The sequence below is a fragment of the Neolamprologus multifasciatus genome, chromosome 22 (genome assembly GCF_963576455.1).
Source record: "Neolamprologus multifasciatus chromosome 22, fNeoMul1.2, whole genome shotgun sequence".
NCBI lineage: Eukaryota > Metazoa > Chordata > Actinopteri > Cichliformes > Cichlidae > Neolamprologus > Neolamprologus multifasciatus.
Genome location: NC_140459.1, coordinates 6,522,761 through 6,546,005, shown reverse-complemented (window position 1 = coordinate 6,546,005; position 23,245 = coordinate 6,522,761). Strand labels below are relative to the sequence as shown.

The window sequence follows — 23,245 nt, the reverse complement described above, 5'->3', positions numbered from 1 at the left end:
CCCAGAAAACAGAAGCTAACCCCAGGCAAGGCAGCGTGATGCATCCCGAGACAACAGGACGGGGATATCTACACAACTGTGTGAGTCAATTACCTTCAAAAAGTTTATTAATTCACTTGAACCAAAATTACGAACACCCGGTGCTGCGAGAGTTAATAGTCTCATTGGGGCCAAGATATACATTTTATAGTTGCCTGGTATCAATGGTTGTTCATCTGCCTTTATTTATTTATTTAAAGAACCCATAGGTGGGAATGTGAGTTGTCTGTCTCTGCGTGTTAGCCCTGCGACAGACAGGCGACCTGTCCAGGGTGCAGTATGGTAGCTGGAATAGCAACATACCCAAGGATGAGCAGAAGAGAATGACTGATATGATGAAACTGGGATTTTGTTACACTTAATTATTGCAAACACAACTAAAACTATAACTGAAACTAATCAAAACTAAACTGCAACTAAGGATTTTCAAAAAAATAAAAACTAAACTAGCAAACAATTGGTAAAAACTAATTAAAACTGATATAAAATTGAAAATCTGAAGTCAAAACTAAATAAAAATAAAAACTAATGAAAATTGCAAAACTATTAAAGCCCTGGTCCTAAGGTCATTGTGGTTCTACAAAAGTCTGCCATTGATCGCCGAAACTCTATGAACAGAAGATACGACGATTTTACACCAGTGTTCAATTATTACAAACTTCACAGTAACCTTTTCCACTGATCGCCGTGGGTCAGTCACACAAAAAGCTCTAGTCATAGACAACAAATATGTAGCAGTGGAAATTCACAGTTTCACAGTCTCTTGTTCTTGGAGCCCCCACACTGGTGGTGGTAATCTGTTGTCTGGAAGGTCATCCTGCTACGAGACAGAGAAACAGACTAAAGTTACAGCTGTCGGGTGCCCAGTGATACAGAGGTGAGATATAAACCTCCCCCCCAACTCAAATCTCTCGATGTGAAAGACTTCTCACCCCTGTCCTAGGCGTATGTGTGTGTTTGTGTATTCCCTCCAGGTATGTGTGTGATAAGTCATAGCCTGAAGGCCTTCTCCTCAGCTCTTATCTCCCTGACAGACGTTACCCTTGCATGGCCGCGGCCCCAGCAGTCACTCCGAGGGCGCGAAAGCAGGCTTCTCTCTCAGCTTTCTGGAAGTTTTTATCAGATCTTTTTGGCTTTGTTTCTGATTGTCCAGGAAAATAACACACACACACACACACACACACACACACACACAAACATATATATATTTTTTTTGGGGGAGGAAATTGAGCTCAACTGTAAAATGATTTCAGTGGAAATGAAACTCATCTAGATTAAATGACTCCCCGTGTTACTGCCAAGATTCATCTGAGGTGTTAGAAAAACACAAGTGATAGGAGATCAGTAATTACCAAGTCTGAAAGTCACAGTGAAATCATAAATGAATTTTCATATCATAGACATTAATTATACTTGATTACATCGAGGATATGAACAAACTGCGTTTTGTTGTTGTATTTAAACCTTTTATCCATCTTGCTTTTGTTTAAAAATCAAACAATTTTACAACTTCTCTTGAGAAAAAAAAAATTTGTTCATACATCACAATGACTCTCAGCTGTCGAACGACCTGGCAGAAAAGATCAGTCACTTTTAAAGACTTTCTGGTTTTTGCTTTTTCTTGCTGCCTTGTAACATGTTTTTATTTTATTTAAAGCACTTTAGGACAAGTGCGATCTTCTCGTTAATGCTTCTCTAACATCATATTTTTTGTTCTCGGTGTTATTATTTTAGGCACGTCTTGCTTTGGGAGACACATTTCTTAATAGTCACACGCAGACATACCACGCTGTCTTGCAGTGGAGCTCCGACAGCTCTGTTTGTTTTTTTTCTTGCAATTTTGACAGAACCAGTGATAAATCACAGCTGTACGCTTTGAAGCAGACAGGCCAGTCGCAGACAGGTCGTGATAATAATAAGGTAAAAACAAAGAAACTGCAAGGTGCACAAATTTCCACAAACTACTTGGAGAAGAAACGACACTGAGCTAAATCATCCAATAGGGAAATCTCTCTGAAGCTTCGAGACTAAATAAAGCAAGCAAAGGACTTTCTTACAAAATAGTATATGTATTTAATCACTGAATACTGCCACACGTCCCCATCTCAGTCACTCAGTTTTCCAGCTTTGTAAAGCAGTAGGCAATTATCTAGTCCGAGCACAAACCACAACTGAACTTTTCATCCACACCTCCCACATCTACAAGATGTTCTCTAGGAAGGAGTGTTGTTCTTTTCAACGCTATAGTTTTATACCCTCGGGTGCAAATTAAGTGAAACTGAATCAGCTTAATCAAGGCATGAAGATCAGATAAGATCTTACTAGAAGTCTAAACAGGCGGCCTTTCTCTGTCTGTTACTGCAGCAAGACATCAGCTATACAGGAGGCCCCAAAGAGCTGGAAGGACAGTTTAAGGGTTTAAGTCTTTACTTTTTGTGAGGATGAATTCAGTCTGTACAGAGATGCTCCTCTGTACAGTTACGAGACCCTCAGATACATGTGGCACTAAAGACAGAGGCTCAAGTTTGGGCATTAACCTTCCACTTTTCTCTCTTCTGAAATAGTTAAATAATTACCGTAATTGTCGGGCTATAAGCCGCTACTTTTTGCACAAGCTTTGAACCCTGCAGCTTTTAGTCAGGTGCGGCTTTTCTATGGATTGTCCGTGATTTTTTTCATATCGTAAGACGATTTGTTTTGTTTGTTCCGCTGTTGTACGGCACTACGTTGCCTGGCGGAAGGGCATGTGATCAGACACACAGTATCGGGGTTCAAGAGTGGTAAGTTGGTCACATGTCCATCCGCCAGGCAACATAGTGCCGTACAAGTAGCGCGAAAAACAAACTTCAAAGTATAAATACGATACGATAAACTTGCGAAAAGCAAGATATGCTCAACTCCACCGGTGGAATCTGACAGCGTGGAAAAGTGTGAAAACATCCACAATCACCAACGGATTTCGAAGGGCTGGACTGCTGCATGATGGAGAGCAGGACACCGCCACGGCCCTTCTGAGGGTGTTCGACTCCGACACTGACAACGAGGATTTGTTTGGTTTTGAAAGTGACAACGGAGGAAAGAAGCTGAGAGTGGATGACGAAACCATCCTGAGCCTGTTCGTATCCGACACTGGAGAAGAGGACTTTGGTGGTTTTAGTGCGCAGGAAGAAGAGAAAGATGGTGAATGACTGACTTTTCTTCTTGTTAAAGCCGTGTCACTGCACCTGAGCCTAAAAGGTAGGCCGAATCTATTTTTCTGGTGTGCTGTAGGTTATTGTTATGTACTACATTTGTTACTCATTTATGAAGCACAGTACATCTTGCTACTTGTACATATACCTAAAAAGTTATGCAAATATGTACCCGTTGTTTTTCAAAATATTAATAAAAGGGGCCATCTCTTTCCTGACAATTCCCTTTGTGCATATTCTCTTACATATGATAAGTCAACATTGAAACACCTGCGGCTTTTAGTCAGGTGCGGCTAATGTATGTACAAAACAGGATTTCCCCCTGATTTTAGCTTGTGCGGCTAATATTCAGGTGCGCTTTGTAGTCCGGGAAATACGGTAATCAACAGACTGATCAGCAACAAATTATTGGCAACTTCGATAGTCAGTTCATCTGATGAGGTTTATTTCACTGTGCCTGCCTCGTCTTATTATTCAGTGCGCCGATTGCGTTTGGCACAAATGATCGCTAAGGCACCTTTTTAATGGAGGCATCCCATAATGACGTTCTGAGTGCATTAGTTTAAAATCAGAACAAAGAGGCTGTTGTAGGTCAGCAACAATGGACTAGGATTCCCTCAAATGGACACTTATCTAATGAGGTTTGTTGCCAACTAATGATTGTTCTGAAAATCCTGTGGAGGTTGTTCCATTTTGCTGCAATCAGCTTCCTAACATGACCTGTGGCTCTATGTCTCTATGTCATATTTAAAAAAAATAACAATGGTGATAAAACATACCCAAGATTGGTTGCCATATCAACAATGGTTTCACCAGATAAACATGATTAATACGGACTTTCTGGGGAAGATCAGCTAGAAAATCTCTAAGCCAACGAGAGAGTCCTGGAGTTACCTCCATATTTATTAGCTGCTGGAATAAAATGTGTGTCCTCATTGTTAAAAAGGCTGAAGAGCCACAAATAAAGTCCTTGTCTGAGCATCTTCCTTTCTTCGGGTTTCCTGTTATCTTTGTGAATGATGATGATGATGATGTGAATAAAACCAAGCTATCTGAAGTCTCGCTGGCCACTGAGACTCATGGAAAAGAAAATGTTCAGTATTTTCTTCTTCATTTTCTATTTAATACTACATTTTACAGGGAGAACAGCACAGTAATTTTGCAGTGCGATGCATCACAGCGTTTAAGGCGCTAATTGCCAAGGTCGAATAGAAGGGCCTTTAAATCATTCTAAAAAGATGACTTTTTTTCCAGGCTGTTGTTGAGATTAATGCAACATTTGTACAGTACTCATCTTTAATATAAAACACTTCATTACAACAATTCCTTTGCTTAACCTGTACCTACTCTTTGAATGTGTGATTCAAACCTATGTGTGATTCATTTAGCTCGTGCAGAGGTTAACCCAGGCTTTATGTCATAGAGAGTTGGTGCCAGCATTTTCCCCTATGGCTAGATCGTCTGATTACTTTATGCACAGAGCGCCCCGGTCCAATTTGCCTGTGTGTGCATGTGTAAAACATTGTTGTGTGTGCGATGTGTCTGCACGGTGAGTGTGTATCTTTCCAGTAGACGGCTATCTCACTTGCTGCAGGCGATCCAGGAAATGCTTCTCCACTGGTCCACTCAGATGTGACTGTGTGTATAAATGTGTATAAGGGTGTGAATATGAGTGTGTGTGTGTGTGCTGAACAGCAACAACCGCCCCCAGCCCACTGCCAGCTGGACTCCCCCATGAAAGGGCTTTTTTGTATGGGGGGGTGTGGGAGGTGGAGTGATGGGCTGAGGGATAGAGGACAGAGGGGGTCACAGCCTCCTGCCAGCTCACTCTTTCAGACTGGACCAGAAGCCATCAGAGTCCTAGGAGGACTTTCCTGCCGCTCTCCTCCTGCTGTTACCTCCGTTTGTACCTCCCCATCACAGCGTCCTCGCCCCAAACACTTGCCTCTATCTCGGTTTCGAGCCCTTCTGCAATCACGCTGTCTTTATTCTACTGCCCACCCCAACTCATACCCCCGCCCCCAAGCCAATCTCTTTTTTTTTTTCCTGCCAATACCGTCTCCCACTCTCCTCTCTGGGCACGGTGCACTGGGCAGATCCAGCTGGCGCAGTGGCAACCAAGCAAGCCATGCATAACTGGCATCATGTGCATGTTGACGGATGGGACGCAGGGTGGGGCTGGAGTGTGCGTGTTTAGTTGTGTGTATCAGTCTCAGCGGATATTGGGCGGGGGGGATGCTCTGCACACTTGACTCTCATCAGCGAAAAACAAAAATCTCGAGCTGTATGACAGTAACATTTATTCCTGAGAGCTTAAGATGGATGAGAGGGAAATGGGCCAAGAGGGTGTGTGCTGTGTGTGGGTGTCCGTGTTTACTACGGCTCTCAAAATGCCTCCAAGTAGTTCAAGCTCTTCTTTCTTTCCTTCCTTCCTTTCTCCGACCCCTTTTTCCCCTTGCCTCACTTTCCTTTCCCCATCATTGTGGTCTTTCTTATACAGTCCATCCAGACTGCATTTAAAACATGAACCCATCCTATCCAAGCTCATAAAGTAGCATCCTATCAGCGAGAGGTCCCTTTCACATTTCACAAGGGACTATAGTATACAAAATTACAAAAAAATAGCATCATTTCGGAATAAGTAAGGCACCAAGCTAACTATCGAGAGCTGAGTTGTTAAAGTGAGAGGTAGTTTAACGTCACAATCAGAAGAAATGCAGGTTTAAATCACTTCAAAATTTCCTTCACTTTCCCAGAATCGAGTCGATCTTTTATATACCAGCCAATTCTACCACAACACATCCTCCAAGCAATAGAGGCTGTGGGACATCACGACACGTGACGGCTGCTTGACGGCAGCAGAAAAGCGAGACAGCATGATGCTTTCATCTACCATTTAGCAGAACAGAGAAAAGATGTTAACAGTTCTCAGCGGGGAAATTAGCAGGGCGTTATGAGCCCGTGCACACAGAGTGCCTGGGATATTAACTGTTACATTATGGGAAGCTGGGGTCTTCCATGCCAAACGGTTTACAACTCATGCTGAGAGACTGGAACTGGCTTCTGCCACAAGTGGCAAGTGGTGAATTTGTAATAATAGAGCACAAGCTGCAGAACGACAATCAGGATCGCTCTGATTTAATAATTTAAAATACACGACGCCTAATAAATTCAACAACAGTCAGTAAAACCTCTACTATAGAAGTGCTGTAGAAGTTCTTTAAATATAGCTAGACATATAATCAGCTTGGAGTCGCAATGTGAAGTTATCTGTATAGCACAGTTTAGCTATATCACAACATACCAAACCACAATTTAATTCATTACGGCTCCAGCCTCCACTGCATTCGATAACTGCGCTGACCTTTGACACGGCCAACCTCGTCAGCGAAAGGGTCACTTGTAATGATCTCCTTCCTCAACTGAACCTGTAGCCTGAGCTGAACTAATTGGCTCAATAAATGCACGTTGATACGGGTCACTAGAGAGAAATCACAATTTAATGCCAAAAATGTCTCAGCGCAAGGTGTAATTGTCGAATGATTGGACGAGTTTTACTGTGAAGCTGTATAAAACGAAAGGCAAAAAGGATCACCGAGGTTTGTGTTTTTCATAAATACCGGCGGTATAAAAAGGAACATCACTCCAACATATAATTAAGGTGAACATCACACTGTTGCATGATTTCCCTACTGAAAAACATGAGTTGCACATAAAAATGAAAGCAGCGGAAGTTAAAAAGCTTGATTCAAACCAAGGGCGTAGATTTGGCATGGATGGAAGGGACACGTCCCCACCAATAATTTGATCTCTTCGAGTAAAGAAAAACAAAACCGATAGAAAGAAAAGAAAAACGATCTGTCGGCGTCTCATTCACCCAGCGGTGCAGAAAGAGTTAAATTACGTTCTCTACTGGAGTCCTATATCATGTGACAAATATGGCCAATGTGATTGGCTGAGCCTTTCAGGGAGCTCTGTTTAGTTTTAACAGCGGCAAACCTGCGCTGCGAGGAGGAGAGGAGGACGGCAGCAACAAGGAAGAAACTGGATATAAGAAAGTGTTTCAAAGAAACCTGTAAGTCACTTAAAGTCAAGTTCACTCATAAAATGTGTCCGTCGCAATAACGTTACAGGCTATGCTAGGCTTTGGCCCACATCAGTCTAAAATTGTATGCAACCATGAATAACGTGTTTTGGAAACTAACTGCACAACATGCAGCACTATTAGTTCTCTCAGTCTCTGAGCAGCATTTCTAATTTTGATTGAAACTGTCAGAGAAAACGGCAGTCTCGAGCAAGCCAGGATATTAGTTTACAGAGGCTGTTAGAATTATATGTCTAACGTTAAATGTTGGTGACACAATAATTTCCAAGGTTATTATCGTTAACGAAAACTAACGGAATAACAAAAACTAGAAGTGAAAAAACATTTTCGTTAATGGAAATAAAAATAAAAACAAAAAAAGGAAAACTAACTAAAACTGGAATGAGTGTTCACAAAACTAACTAAAATTAACTGAATTTATAGCAAAAATGTGTTTAGTTTTCATTGATGTGTGCGTGTCATACAAGAGTCAAGGGTGAAAATGAAGTTTAGTTTCCAGATTTTTTCTTGCAGTGTCTCATTATGCCAGCAGGTGGCAGCACGTTAGTCGAGTCGTCTGTGTTGCTGCTCCGTCCACGCGCAGAATAATGTCAGGAAAAGTCGGGAGAAAGCGCCAGAGTCCAATTTGGGATTACTTTGAATATGACTGTGTTTTGGATAAAGCAAGTGTCTTGTAGTGGAAACAGACAAATTATGAGGGACATTTCTAAAGGGAAAAAAATCCCACAAACCTTAAAGTGCACTTGAAAAGCTCACACAAGAAGGCTAACCTAGCTTACCTTGAGAAGGTAAGGGAGCACACTCAACCCTCATCCCCAGAAAACAGAAGCTAACCCCAGGCAAGGCAGCGTGATGCATCCCGAGACAACAGGACGGGGATATCTACACAACTGTGTGAGTCAATTACCTTCAAAGAGTTTATCAATTCACTTGAACCAAAATTACGAACACCCGGTGCTGCGAGAGTTAATAGTCTCATTGGGGCCAAGATATACATTTTATAGTTGCCTGGTATCAATGGTTGTTCATCTGCCTTTATTTATTTATTTAAAGAACCCATAGGTGGGAATGTGAGTTGTCTGTCTCTGCGTGTTAGCCCTGCGACAGACAGGCGACCTGTCCAGGGTGCAGTATGGTAGCTGGAATAGCAACATACCCAAGGATGAGCAGAATGACTGATATGATGAAACTGGGATTTTGTTACACTTAATTATTGCAAACACAACTAAAACTATAACTGAAACTAATCAAAACTAAACTGAAACTAAGGATTTTCAAAAAAATAAAAACTAAACTAAACTAGCAAACAATTGGTAAAAACTAATTAAAACTGATATAAAATTGAAAATCTGAAGTCAAAACTAAATAAAAATAAAAACTAATAAAAATTGCAAAACTATTAAAACCCTGATAATTTCGTCCTAGTGGCACTGACATATTCATGGATTAATCTTTGAGAGAAAATATCATGAGGTAGTCATGATTTTGCAAATATTCCACCTTGTAGTGCAGTTTGCACAAATTGTTTTAAAAATGCACTCAAACATTACTGATGTGACTCATCAGCAACGTTTGTATAGTGCGCCTAAAATGTTGCGTAATTTTGCTGAGAGATCTTTTACTTTGTGGTAATCTTAGACAAGTAGTTTTATGGACAAAAACCACCAGGTCATTCAGTGTTCCCTTAGTGCTAATGTATAAGACATGTTGGTGTATTATAACTGAAGTAATGTTGTTAAGTCTTTAAAGTCATATTCTTTTATTGTCATGACTGTATTTGAAGCTATTTTTATTTTTGGCTGAAGTAAACTAAAGCTTAAAATACTTTTTTAATAGTAGCATTATATAATTCACATATAAAACTATGAATTGTAATTTTAAAGGGTTTAAAAGCATGTAGAATAGCATATGTAGGCAAGTATATTTCTCCTTTTTTTTTTAAATCAAGAAGCAAACACAAAAAGGAAGGAAAAAAAGAAACAGGGCAGGGTTCGGTGGTTGAATCATCCGTCCCCACCAATGCCAAAACCAAATCTACGCCCTTGATTCGAACCATATCAGACTGACAGTATCATGTTTTGCTCATAGCATGATTAATTAGCTCACTAGAGTCAGTGGTTCAACTCTCGGTGTGCGCTTTCATTAGCCACTCACGTGTCGGTGAATCGGTCGTTGAGCCGAATGTATGATGATGATTTTCACAAAGGTGAATCACACGATCCGTTCCTGTTGTAATTCACTACCAGTGGCAGACTGGCCATCTGGAGCGCTGCGAGTTTTCCCAGTAGGGTTCTTTTCGAATTGGGCCAATGCAAAAGAACAGAAATTGAAACATTCACTGGGCTGTGGATCTGATGACAGGCCTGGTGGAGTGAAGAAGACTCATTACAGTTCATGATTCACCTGCTTTCACCACAAATAAGAGCTTATTTGATGTCATTTACGATGCCAATATTCATAAATGCCACAGTGTCTTGAAGGGGCGAAGATTTAATCATAAATGACTTTTATATTTATATAAAGTATTATAAGCATAGAAAGATCACTGAACATGCTCGTGCCTGATGGTGTGTTGTTGTCAGGATTAGTGTCGTGGATGAGAGAAGGAGGATCCAAATGCTGGACTCACAGGTAGGTAGGTGAAGGTTGGTGTTTATTGTCGACGAAGTGAACAAACAGAACAGGAGTAGGAAAGGGCTGGCTGGACAACTGACTGAATGAATGAATGAATGAATGAATGAAGGACTGATTGACTGAAAGACTGAATGGCTAGCTGACTGACTGAATGAATGAATGAATGAATGAATGAAGGACTGAATGAATGACTGATTGACTGAAAGACTGAATGGCTAGCTGACTGAATGAATGAATGAAGGACTGATTGACTGAAAGGCTTGCTGACTGAATGAATGAATGAATGAATGAATGAATGACTGATTGACTGAAAGACCGAATGGCTAGCTGACTGAACGCAGGCGGAAACGACAACATAACATCAATGACACGACCGTGAACGAGTGGAAACAGAGGACTTAAATACACAGACTGATGAGGATGATAACGAGAGACCGGTGAGTACACAGCTGAACATAATCTGGCTAATAACACAAGAGACGAGCTGACGCAGGAAAAAGCAGGAAGTGAGAACATTGATGTGGCAACATAACCTAAACGTGACAAAACTGAAAACACTGGGTCGCCGACCCAGGAACCCTGACAGTTGTTGAGTTTTACTTCAGTTGTATAATTCCTCACAAGCATTCAAGTTGCAGAAAAGGGATGAGAACTAAGCAGTCAAACAAAAATATGTTTTTTCTGAGCGCTGGACTCAAATTCTATAAGTAAACATTCCAAAAATGAGAGATTAAGTCGCTTTGTTACTTTATATCATCGAGCTGTTTTGCTGCTGTGGAAAACAAGCAAACCCTGAAACACCAAGGACACATTTAACCATCACAAAGTTGGGCTTAAAACTGTCAGTTCACAGGGTGCTGGATGATCTGGCTCCGTTTTCTAATTCAATAAATAAAATGTATTAAATAAGTTCCACCTTTGTTAAATGCCTCATACACTTACATAATGTAATCAAAGCTTTCAGAAGTAAACACTCTTCCCCAGATAAGCCATGGCAGTTTTATCATTTTTTTGCTTTATCAGATAAATGTTATTGTTGATAACAGGTCTTCCTCTGTGTCATTCTGTCACGCTGTAGAAGCTAGACAGGTAGAAAACCTCCAGCAGAGGTTAAGGCTTTAGTTTTGGTTTATCAGTGACTGTGATTGCAATTCTAATTCAGTCCTTAATTTAGGTGATTTAACCTTGATTGGACAGCCGAAGTCATTTATGGGGTTTTAATGAGATGGTCTAACTCAGAAGTGCAGGACATTTTTTCCTTTCATTGCCAGCTCCTATTGATTATTGTCCAGCAGTTGTAAAGAACGACATTGAAATTAAATGGATTTCAAAGATTTATGTCTGATGCCTGAAAATTCTTGAGCTGATATGTTGGACTATCGTACCTGTGTGGAAACAATGGAATGCGCATTACAAAAAAAGGGAATTTTCCACAGTGTTTAACCCTTTAAAGCCGGTCGGAGCAGGCACGCTCCATTTTGCGTAACTATTTTTAAATCCTTGTAGAACTGCAACCACGTAAGCTAGCGCAATAATTTTTTTTGCATATGAAACCGGAGGAGTTGTACTTACATCTTATGCCATCAGCTTGTCCTCGGTCACGGTTTCCTTCCACATATAGCTTTACAAAAACTGCATAAAAAGCACTTGCAGCAACAAAAACATAATATTCCAGAAACACGCTTTGCCGATCCGATCAGCTGTTCATAACACTTCCTACGTACATCAGCGTGAACTATCGCATGTCCGCCATGACCTGCCCGAAACTGGAAGTGACGTCATTTTGTGGAAATGTAGTTTTTTACCATCAGGGCCTCAATGAGCCTATACTGGTGTTTTTAAAGGTTATGTTTGACTTTATGACTTTCTGTGTTGTTTCTGGGATGCTTAGGACTCATATTGCACTGCTGGAAATAGTTTATTGTGATGCACGTGCTGCTTTTTTGCAAATTTGCATTATAATATTTATTTTCGTTTTTCCTGCAGTATATGAAAATTGGTGTATTTCAAAAATAAAACTATGAAGACACTTAAAATAAATTTCCTGTGGTGGGAAACTATTTTGTGCAACTTTTTTGTATTTACAGTTTTGAGGGATAAGCCTCTAAAATTTCTCTAACTAGAAGTATTTGTTAAAAAAACAAAAACGATTTTCAATTTTTTTGTAGTTTATTGCACTTTTTTGCAATTTATGTAATTACTATGCACTTAATGCATACATATTATTAAAAATTTAGGCTGTAATGGTTGTATTGATGTATATCAACTTGAAATGTTCCCAAAAATGACACTACAGCATGTAAAAATATAATATAAGCTCTGGCGGACTTAGGTCTTAAATGGTTAAGGACACTTTGGCTGTTCTCTGTCAAATTTTATCAACACGTTGTTGAGTTTTACTTCAGTTGCATAATTCATCACAAGCATTCAAGTTGCAGAAAAGGGATGAGAACTAAGCAGTCAAACAAAAAGCCTTTTTTCTTCTGAGTGCTGGACTCAAATTCTATAAGTAAACATTGCAAAAATGAGAGATTAAGTCGCTTTGTTACTTTATATCATCGAGCTGTTTTGCCGCTGTGGAAAACAGGCAAACCCTGAAACACCAAGGACACATTTAACCATCACAAAGTCTGTGCTTGATGTCAGTTACTTAGAAAGATGAAACATTTGTCCTCAAAGAGTTTAAAGTGTGTGCGGATAGCGTGAAGGTTTTACTTGTGTCTGTAAAGGATTTTAGAGCGTTAACTCTTATTTTATGTGTATTATGCGTGCGTGTGTGTGCTAGTAGGGGGAAAGTATACCCTCCGTGATACTTTGAGTCAGTCTCAATACTATGCTTCGAGCAAGAACAGTAGCAGCTTAGCCACTTCTGAACCTCCCACACTCCCAGCGCACCGTCTGGCTACAAAGAATCTTTTTTTCTCAGAGGAAACAATTCAAATCTCCTTCTCCGATTTCCCACGGATTTTCTAAATGTAGTTTTCGCGCTGTCTTTTGGCAAGAGTGTATGATTTTTTTTTCTTTATGTTTTCTTTTCCTTTGTTGTAAAGCTCCACATGGTGATTATGCTAACAAATTCTTCTAAAAAAAAAATGTGGAAGGAAGAAATAAAAACATTTTGACCAGTCAAGCAGTCAGTGTGGAGTGCAACACTGTGGAAACACACACACATGATTAAAATGACACTAACAAGATTTGAGGCCTGCCTGCTGACGTGCAATGAGGCATTTCAGCATGCAGACTTGTTCCTGGGTTTGTGTTTGCGTGCTTGTGAGTTCAGAGGTGTGTGCATGTGTGTAGGATTCGTATATTGAAGCATCAGAAGGCCGGGGGAGGGGTAAGAAACCGTGACCGAAAGTTGTGGCAACAGTGACCAAATCATCTCACTGATAAATGTCAAAAGTCAAGACCCAGCAGAAAGATCAAGACTGCATGCAGACACAACCATTATACTGTTACCAGAAGGAGAAATTCAAAGGTGAAAGAGGAAAGAAAATGTGAACAACTCAGTTCCCTTGTTTAGTAAGTGTTAGTCAAAAAAAATGCAATGAAAGGAAAAGGTAAGAAAAAACTAAACAAAAAGAGAAAAACAAGAAGAAAAGCAAACCTGGGCAAACTGGCTCACACCAACTTGAACCCCTTGAAAGAATCTGGAAATCGTCCAACAATCCCAGCACCGCTGCATCCACTGCAGGGCCAAAACTCTCGTAGAAGGGCCTATCATACACCACAATTCACTTTGAATTTGCATCCAGCAGAGCTACAGATTCCCGCTGCAGTGTAGCCGTGCAAAGTTTCAAGAGAGTGCTTTCGATCGGAGGTTAGAAACACCGGCCCTCGTCTTGCATTTTGGCCCTGCTGTGGGGAAAGTGTCAATCAAAGGTCTCCGCTGTGCCTCGCTAAAATTTGGCCAGTGAGGAGGAAAACATTAAAAAAAAAAAAAACAATCCGATGTGAAGACCGAGAGAGATCAGCATCCCTGCAGCTCTCAGACCAGCTCTGATCCCAGAATGTGTGCATGTGTGAGAGAGAAAATTATGTTTCTGTGCATGCATGTCTGCAAGTGTATCCAACCACCGGAAGAGGCGTGTGAGACTATATGTGCATGCATATGTGCACTGGGACAATGTGGAATATTGTCAGGGAACTAGCATGGCTCAGAGTGTGTGTGTGTGTGTGTGAGTGTATGTGTGTGCAAGCAGTGATTGCATGCTGTTTGCTGTATTCCTGTTGGGTGTGATGGAGTATTGTGTTGGGTCACCAGTGTGTATTCATCATATTGACTGGTAAATATACATGGATTTCCATTTCATTTGTGCAAACGTCCACACATATACGGCGTGTGTGCTTGTTTGTGCGTGTGTGTGTGCTGTCACTGTGTTAATAGACTCACCAATGACAACAGTGGTGATTTGGTTCCTGCTGGACCCGAGCCTATTCTTGACCTCGCAGATGAAGGTGGTGTTGACAGCATCATCCACCTTCCTCACTGTCAGCTTGTTGCCTTCCACCACCACTGTTTCTGGCAAAGGACCAGAAGCCCTGTTGATGGGGAAAAGATGAGAAGGAAGGCGAAGCGGGGAGGACATAAAAGTGAGGTCGTGAGTACAGGTTTTTTGGCGAGATCACAAAGGATCAGAGCAGAGAGGTATGGAACAAAGTAATGAGGAAGTAATGCAGGAGAGGTAAGTCATCGTGTAAATCAGGGATAACAAGAAAAGACGAGACGAGACGGCGGGGACGAAAAGGAAGCAGTGACGAGGTCATGTATTTGGAGAAATTGGATAAATAACACGAGGGGGGAAATTGAAAAGACAAAATCACGAAAGAAAGAAGGAGAATAAAGGAAAAAACAGAAAAATGTGGTTTGAGGAACATGGTTTGTTGCTGCAATATTCAAAGATGGCAGTAATGTGTGAAAAATCATGCGAACAGCCATTCTGTCTCCCTGCTCAATATTCATAAAGAGAAAGCGAGCCATCTGTCCATCAGAACGACATTTTTCCTTTTCTTTTTTAAAAAACACAAATGCATTTGAATGTCTACTTAAAAAAAATCTTTTGCCAAAGCATGGCAAAGAAACATCCTCTGCCAAGGCCAGTGCCCCAGTTTTGTGATTTTAATGAAAAAGTTCCAGATCTGTACATAATTTAGTGAGTTTTCCCTTTGCCCGTATTCTTCCTCTCGGAGAAGTTTCTGTGTAATGTTGCTGATAAACAACCAGGCAAACAGGCCTTCAAAAGACCCCACCTTTGCCCTTAATTAGCATTACAGCAAAAAAGAAGATTGTCAGGCACATTTCTGCAGGGATTACAACTAAAACCCAATTTACAAGAAGGTTAGGAGTAAAATGTAAATAAAAGCAGAAGGCAATAAGACAAAAAGCATCCCAGATATCCTGATGGATTAAGTGTGACTCTTACGCAGTCCAGGTGATCGTTGTGGGCTCGGGGTTGGCGTTAGCCAGGCAGACCAGCGTGGCATCAGAACGGCCGACGTACCAGTTGTGGTCGTATCCCTCAATGGACACAGAGGGTAGATCTGAAACACAGAAAAGAGTCAAAATAACTTTGGATTTAATCATTTAAATTACAGAAAAATGTTGGAAAATAGCAACAGCTCTAAAGTCTTGCATCAGTTTCATGCTCTCAAACAAACAAAAGTTGAGATTTAATCTTCGTGTATCCAGAGGGCATTAAAAAAAAAACAAGGTAATCTTAGCACAAAGAAGGCTGTGTGTTTGTGGAAATTTCAAAAAAGCTAAAAAGCCTTCCTTGTGGCTTTCTCTTCCTTCAGGTTTGAAAAGAAAAGCAAGTGAGAGGACTATAGGTGTGAGGAGAGGACAGTGTGTCAGCGAGAGTAAGAAGAAGCAGGACAGGATGGTAAGTGTGTGGTGTGATGTGTGTGTTCCTCCTAGAGTGCGCTGACCTATAAAAGCTGATCTGAGTTACACAGCAGACAGGAGACATGATCCTTCACACCATCACTAAACTAACACATACACAGCGAGGAATCACGCTGCGTGAGCATGCCTGCTGCAGGTCTCCCATCTCTGCGAGCACCAATTTTAAGTACAAGGACATGTTTTTCCACTCCTCGCTAAAGGCTACTTCTACTTGAAGGTTACTTTGAATTAAGTTTAAGTTGGGATTTCAAACAGATGAATGAATGTCCCCTCAAAAGATGTGCATGACATGCACACACACATAAAGTACACACAAACAGGGCACGATGGAAAAAGTTTCTCGACTCCATAAAAAGCATAAACCTTGTTTGATGAAATTTGACCTCTATTTCCTGAACTGAATAAGCGGAAAAAACACTGGTGGATCCCCTTCAACAGAGTGCTGCGGCTTATTTAGGTCGCCTGAAAGTTTTGTTGCGACCACTTGTACAAACCCATCAGCTGAAAGTGTCCCATGTAACAAAGGCAACCCCTAAACCTGAATTTCATTTCAGCCGGAGGATTAAGTTACCGGGAGCCAAACCTGGGAAGTAAAGTCAGTGAAAAGTGACAATTAGGGATGCACCGATACCGATACTGGTATCGGGTATCGGGACCGATACTGTAAAATGTGGTATCGGTTAACTCGTAAAAGTTAACCGATACCACGAACCAATACTAACTTATTTCATTAATCAGAGGGTGGCTGGTCATTTTTGTTGTAGTTTTTTAGATTGGCCACTAGGGGGACATCCCGCGCTAAACAGGCACAGGGTTAGACGAGTGAGACTGGCGGCTCCAGATAAAAAAGAGAAACTGGAGGCTGCTGTAGCTAGGCTAAACAAAATGTCAGCAGTGTGGACCGGAACAGCCAACTTTAACTCGGGTTTTGGAAAAGCAATGAAAAATGTCAAGAGAAAATCCACGGGCAGTTAAAATAACAGAGGCTCTGACTCATTTTATCGCTCTGGATGACCAGCCAATGCACCGTCTTCTCAGCATACTCGAGCTGTGATATAAAATTCCCAGCCGCTCACACATCAGGAAGATAATGGTGCCAAAACTTTCTAAAGAGGTAAAGACAAGCAGTGTGTGCGATGTCAGTTCTTGGTTTAACGGCACAGTGGACTGATGATCCACGGGCAGATGGGGAGTTCGTTCGTTGCCAAATACTTTCGTTATTTTGTTTGTTTGTTTACAATATGGACACTCTGCAATAATTTAAAAGTTTATTTTATTCGCAAACCTAATTTGTATTTATTTTATTCCAAACAGAAGTGTTTATTTATTATTCTGAAAGCTCGAGACAGTGCCAATAGTTCAGTGATATTTTGTTAAATTACAGTGTGGAGACTCTGCAATAATTTAACAGAAGTGCTTATTTTTCACTTGAAATTTTTTTGTGGTCATTTTTATTAAGATATTATTTATTATCGGCAGAGAATAAAATAAAACCTGTCTTCCAATTCATTGCATTTGTGTGTGTGTGTGTGTGGTAGAAGTATCGGTTTTTGTACTCGGTATCGGCAAGTACTCAGATCCAAGTATCGGTATCGTATCGGTTTGAAAAAATTGGTATCGTTGCATCCCTAGTGACAATTGCTATTTGAACCCAACACTTTTTTTTTTTTTATCAGCAGTAATCTTCAAAACTTTATGCAGACATAATAAATGCTATGATAAAAATCACAGACACTTGCAAGTGATCAGTACAGGACTTCCTCAAATATACATATCTGGAGGCGTTTTTGCTTTTTATTTAAGAAAATGCATCTTGTAGATACTAAATCTGGGCACGTGCATACAGTACATACTGAGATGTGCACTTCTTGAAAGGTAGTTAAGATCATTTAAAAGCTTGACTTGCAGCCATATCACTGTGAATGTCACAGAACAGTCAGGGGTCTTGTCCTCGTCAGACAAGTGCATGTAAGAACAACATTTCTCTCAACAACATTCGACATGCACGCTTTGATTGTGTGTGCATGCCACCTAACATTTAGAGATTATAAAACCAAGCCGAAAGAAGACAATCTGTTCCATCTTTGCAGTAACCGGCAGCAAGGTCACACCGTTGAGACGATGCTGGAGGCATCCCTAAATCTCTTGAAAGCCACGATGAACCTGTGTAATATTTTAATCCCATGCAAATTAGAATGGATTCATTTAAAGCAATGTGTGTGTGTGTGTTTATTTGTGTGCAAAATGTGTGTTTGTGATTTTTTTCTATGCACCTGAGGGCCAAAAGACCTAAAAGGACAAATTAAAGAAAATTCTTTGGGGGCATTTTCTTCATCTTACTTCTTAATCGCTCTCTGTAAAGTTTGGGTTTACTGCAGATTGAACATTGTGAGTTTCCATACACATCTGCTTCAGCTGTCCTCATATTGCATGTAATTAAAGATTTCTAAGTGCATGCATTTGTCATAATCTGCTGATAAATGAACAACTAAGGAGAACCAGCAATGAACGCAGAGCCCATTAAGGGTGCTACAATTAATAGTGCACAAAATCCTGCAGTTTTATAGCTAATCAGCAAAGGATTACACTCCAAAATAGGATATAAGCAACAGGCTGCTGGATGCGTTAGTTGCTAACCAAGGATCTTGTGGTACAGTTAGACATACCGAATAAACCAACCTTGGCTGAGTTTGCTTTTGGCTGGTTTTAAGCTCATTACCTCAGTTATTCAGCAAAGAGTTCCAGCAGTGAACTGCAACACTGCAATTTAATAAATTCCAAGTACACAAATACTGTCAGCGAAAACTTGTCCTTGTTAGATCATGATGTGCATTCACGAGGCAGTTCATTTGCAACACTATCCCAAACGTGTTGTCACATATTCTGCAGGTTTGCTATACTATTTTGATAATGGGAATGTAAGATATAGCAAAATACGCTTATTTGTTTATTTTCCCTACAAAATTACTGTTGAGTCAACTTTATTTCAATTGCAATTTTTCCCCTTGTTGTTCCCACCAGTGGGGCCCTGCCGTGAATTCAAGTATATAATAAGAAACAGTATATAATGCCTCTCAGTTAGTGGCAAAGCACTTGCAAGTGACTGTGAAAGTTAAGGGCTCCAGGTTCTTTGAAAAGCACTGATCTGTGTCTCAAATTGCATGCACTTTCAAGTTATTTAAAACTTTAGTTGGTCTTGTGATCATTGAAATAAAGTACCCTTTTAGGGAATACAAGTCTAAGTGCTTTGTTCAAGAGTGTATATGTGTGTGTCTTCCTTACACTCCACAGAAAGCTTGATTGGGTAAACCCAAGGCTGCTTCTGTGTCTTTTGGTTGACTCTGCAGATCACTTCCCTGCCGTTGTCTGCCGGTGTAGGGACCAGCCGATACTCGCTGCGTACCGTCACCGTGCCGTCTGGCCCGCTCGTGGTGCTGGTCGAATGATTGCCTCCCACTGGCGCCAACCACTCGATCGTGGCTGCTGGTTTGGCGTCCGCTGCCTCACACCGGGCTACCACCACCGACTTGGTGCCAGCTTGGACAGTCACACCGTTGGCCGAATTCTTGGGCTTGGCTGGGGGGATGATAGATAAGAAAGACAAGGAGGGGGAGTTAAGTAGGAGAGTCCAAGACAGAAGGCACGGAGAGGGAAGCAGAGAGAAAAGAAAAGTGGGAGTGCAGGGAGAAAGATAAAAGAAGGGCGGTGAATGGAAAGGGACATCAAACAAGAGGCCCAGGGATAGAAGAAGAGGGAGGAGGGGAGGGAAAGCATAAGAGGAGGAGGTGGTTCAGTTTGTTGTGCATATATACTGTGGTGGCATCCTACTGTGGCTGTAATGAAATACCGAGAGAAGCAGGAGGCCCTCTGGTGTGACTCTGGGCCAGTCCACTTCATAGGGACAGAAAGAGGAAACACACATAGATCTGTAAAACCGCATACACCAGCCAATGCAAGCGTTTTAAAGAATCATAATGTTTATACCATGATATGATATGAAAACCGTGTGAAAATGGTCAATTTTATTTGGATAAAACAGTCAGTTTTGAGTTACTGTCACCAAAAATTGCTTTGCTGGTAATTCCCAATTGAATTGAAGCCGAAATCATACTAGTAGTTTCAACAGCAAAATGCACGAAATTGCTTTCCATCTTTGTAATGTTAGGTTTGTCAAACTGTATAGAACTCCTAGAAAGTGCCAATTTTCTATGAAAACGTCCTCCCCTTCTTAGAACAAACTGCGACACTATCAATCCATCAGCAAATGTCACCGAATTCCATTATTTTGTGATGTCAAGTCTTGAAATTTCCTTGTTTTGTTACACCCACTCACCTCAAACATGCATCATTTTGCACTGCACAATATGATTTCATAAATTCCCCCCCAAACGCCTTTAAATCTGTTTTATGTGTCTGTAGGCTATGCATGCTGAAATTGAAAGATTTTTCATATCAAGAAAAAGTGAGGCAGTTACCAAAAACAGCGTATCGCCTCCTGATTCACTGAGGCTTCTGTTTTGTCTGTACTCGTAGGTGGATTTCTTTTCATTAAATGACTCAAGAAAGAAGTCCTTCACTCTGAGGACAGACAAAATCTTTATCTCTGCTGCAGCTATACTCGAAATTTTAAAAAGTGCCATTTGGTGCCTTAATGTTATAAATAACCAACTATCCATGAGAATAAAAATACAAGGTACTATTAACTTGCAAAACAAACTTTAGCCTTTCCAACAGTGGTAAATGCTTTCCATTAATACTTAATTTAAATTTTTTTAATGCACCCATTAAATGTGTTAATTTCAGAGCCTGGTAAGACCAGCACTTAAAATAATAACAAAGTTGTATAAATACACGTCATACGTTGATTTGTTCACAGGTATAAAGTGGAGCACAATGTTTCACATTAAATTCAGCTCCTATGATAATAATAATAATAATGGATTGGATTTATATAGCGCTTTTCAAGACACCCAAAGCGCTTTACAATGCCATTATTCATTCACTCTCGCATTCACACACTGGTGGAGGCAGCTACGGTTGTAGCCACAGCTGCCCTGGGGCAGACTGACATATCGCGCCATCGGCCCCTCTGGCCAACACCAGTAGGCAATAGGGTAAAGTGTCTTGCCCAAGGACACAACGACCAGGACAGAGAGTCCGGGGATCGAACCGGCGACCTTCCGGTTACAGATACGCTTCCCAACCCCCTGAGCCACAGTCGCCCGTGTGCATGAAATGTATGTAATGACAGCGAGCAATCTGACAGTGCTGACCTTAAAAAGAAAATACATAGTAAGTCATCGTAACTGGCTATTTTTTCCCCCACTCATTTTATTTCATGTTCTTTCTCAAAGTTTCAACTTTGGATGTAAAGTAGGAATCTAGGATGCACAGCATCAGTAGTTGAACAGTTAGATATTTGTCCTCCTTTTCTGCCTCTTTACAAATTAGTTTGAAAAGTAATCACGGTTATTACATTAAACTTGCTGTGAATAAATATGCCTTCAATGAAGATGTCAGTTTTATTCGTTTCTAGTCCACCAGAATCCTCTGAGGTTTTAACCAGAAACGGTCATTATCACTGACAAGGGAACATGTCCACCTAAATCATGGAGAGCATTCTGGACATGCTGTGCTCCATGTAAATACCAGATTGGCTGTCACTTCCCAACTATCTTGTGCACATTTGCGGTGCTGGAGCATAACCAGCAGATTCTGGCAAACCCACTACCTTTGTTTCTGTTTTTGCTTTTGTTAACCTCATTTTTTCTTCTTTAATTCTGCTCAATGCCTCACTTACATATGGATAGACAACACTGCTTCAGTCAAAATGTTCACGACGAGTGCTACATTAAAATAGCACAGAGCAGCCAAAGAAATGTGTAGTGGGCTACTGTCCAAGTACTCATGAAACCTCGCAGTGTGGATACTGTGAGGAGGATTGCATCTAATGTGCATTTCTTTCAATTTTGAAATAAATCCCCTCAAATTAAAGCATTTTATGTAGCATCCAGCATCTTAAATGGAATTTGGTGAACCACCAGTCTTGAAGAACAAAAACAGATGTGTTTGCAGTTTAAACTATAGAATAAACATATGTATCTGGAATCATTTATGGACAAATGCTTCCACTAGCAGCTGAACAAAGAAGCATTGTTGTTTCCATTTAGTTGCTGTGAAACAGTTAATTAGAGACAAACTGGAAAAGAGCAGCTGTGACTCACTCGATACTCTTGGCTACAAGGTACAGTATCTGCTGGCTATGCTTGCAGTGCCCACTTCAACCTCAAGGACCACGTATTTTGGAAAAAAATGAATGAACTCACTTTCTTTAAACAAGCCTGTCAATCACTGCTAATTAGACATCATTATCTTGCTGCTGCCTCGGGGCATTTCCACGATTTTTTAAATGGGTGCCAAAAGGGGAGACCATGAACATGCTCATGTGCAGCCTTGTGTGTCGTTACAGATTTATTATGTGAAAAGTTGCACGAGATTTTAAACATAATTCCGTGTTGGATAATTGTTTTGCAAAGTGTTTAGACTTTTAACTTAATTAAAACTTAAGTACTTAAGCAGCTTAATAATGCACAATATAATTAATATATATTTAAACTATCCAAAATAAATGTAGTCAATATGCAGAATGACACTTTCCAGATTCATGTATATTATTTTATTGTATCATAATATGGATTTATTGATCTGTATATCTGTTATGTTGCAGTTGTTGATGATTTTAATTACCTACATATATTAATGGAGTTCATCTGCAGAAAAATCTAAAGTGCAATAATTGCATCCGAAATAAAAACAGAGTAAAAGCTGAAAGCAGGGTAACGTAAAAAGATTTAACTCAATGACAAGTACATTAAACCTCAGTAAAGGACATGAGTAACTGAACTGTTGCATTCCTTCTGGTCCTATCCAGGCTCTCATAACGATGGTGGGGATTCTCAGATTAACATTACTCCAGTCCAGTGGCTTTGTCGAGGGCCGCCGAGGGAAGCCAATTAGATTTGGTCAGGGGGCACTGGGGGCATGGGGGAACACTCCCTGCCTCCCTTTCGGACTGCCTTTGTGTCGTAAGGCCTGTATCACATCTTTGACGAGAATGCGGTTGTGTGTCGTTATAACTTTCTTTCTCCTCTACGCTTCTGTTCTAGCTGCTCACTGATGATTGACTGAGGCCAGCTCTGTCTGTCTATCATCCTTAGCATCTAATCCAGTTTCACCTCCCTCCTTATGTTCCAGCCCTTAAAGTCAGTCATAACAACATAATTACACATCAAGGCTCCATGCTACTACGCAGATTGGTACTTGTTTCAAGCATAGATAGCTCAATTATCTGGAGTTTTTTTAATGGTAGAC

At 40.6% G+C, this 23,245-nt stretch overlaps 1 protein-coding gene across 5 annotated transcripts in view; it reads right to left on the bottom strand.

Moving 5' to 3' along the window:
* The window catches only part of pvrl2l (PVR cell adhesion molecule related 2 like), a 381,196-nt gene that overhangs the window by 194,847 nt on the left and 163,104 nt on the right, over window positions 1-23,245 (bottom strand). For all 5 annotated transcript variants that reach the window (XM_085149005.1, XM_085149003.1, XM_085149004.1 and 2 more), the window contains exons 4-6: window positions 19,157-19,450; window positions 15,393-15,510; window positions 14,363-14,511 (exon numbers count right to left, since the gene is read on the bottom strand). In XM_085149005.1, coding sequence (XP_085005131.1) covers window positions 14,363-14,511; window positions 15,393-15,510; window positions 19,157-19,450 — 561 coding nt within the window. The remainder of the gene's footprint in view (window positions 1-14,362; window positions 14,512-15,392; window positions 15,511-19,156; window positions 19,451-23,245) is intronic.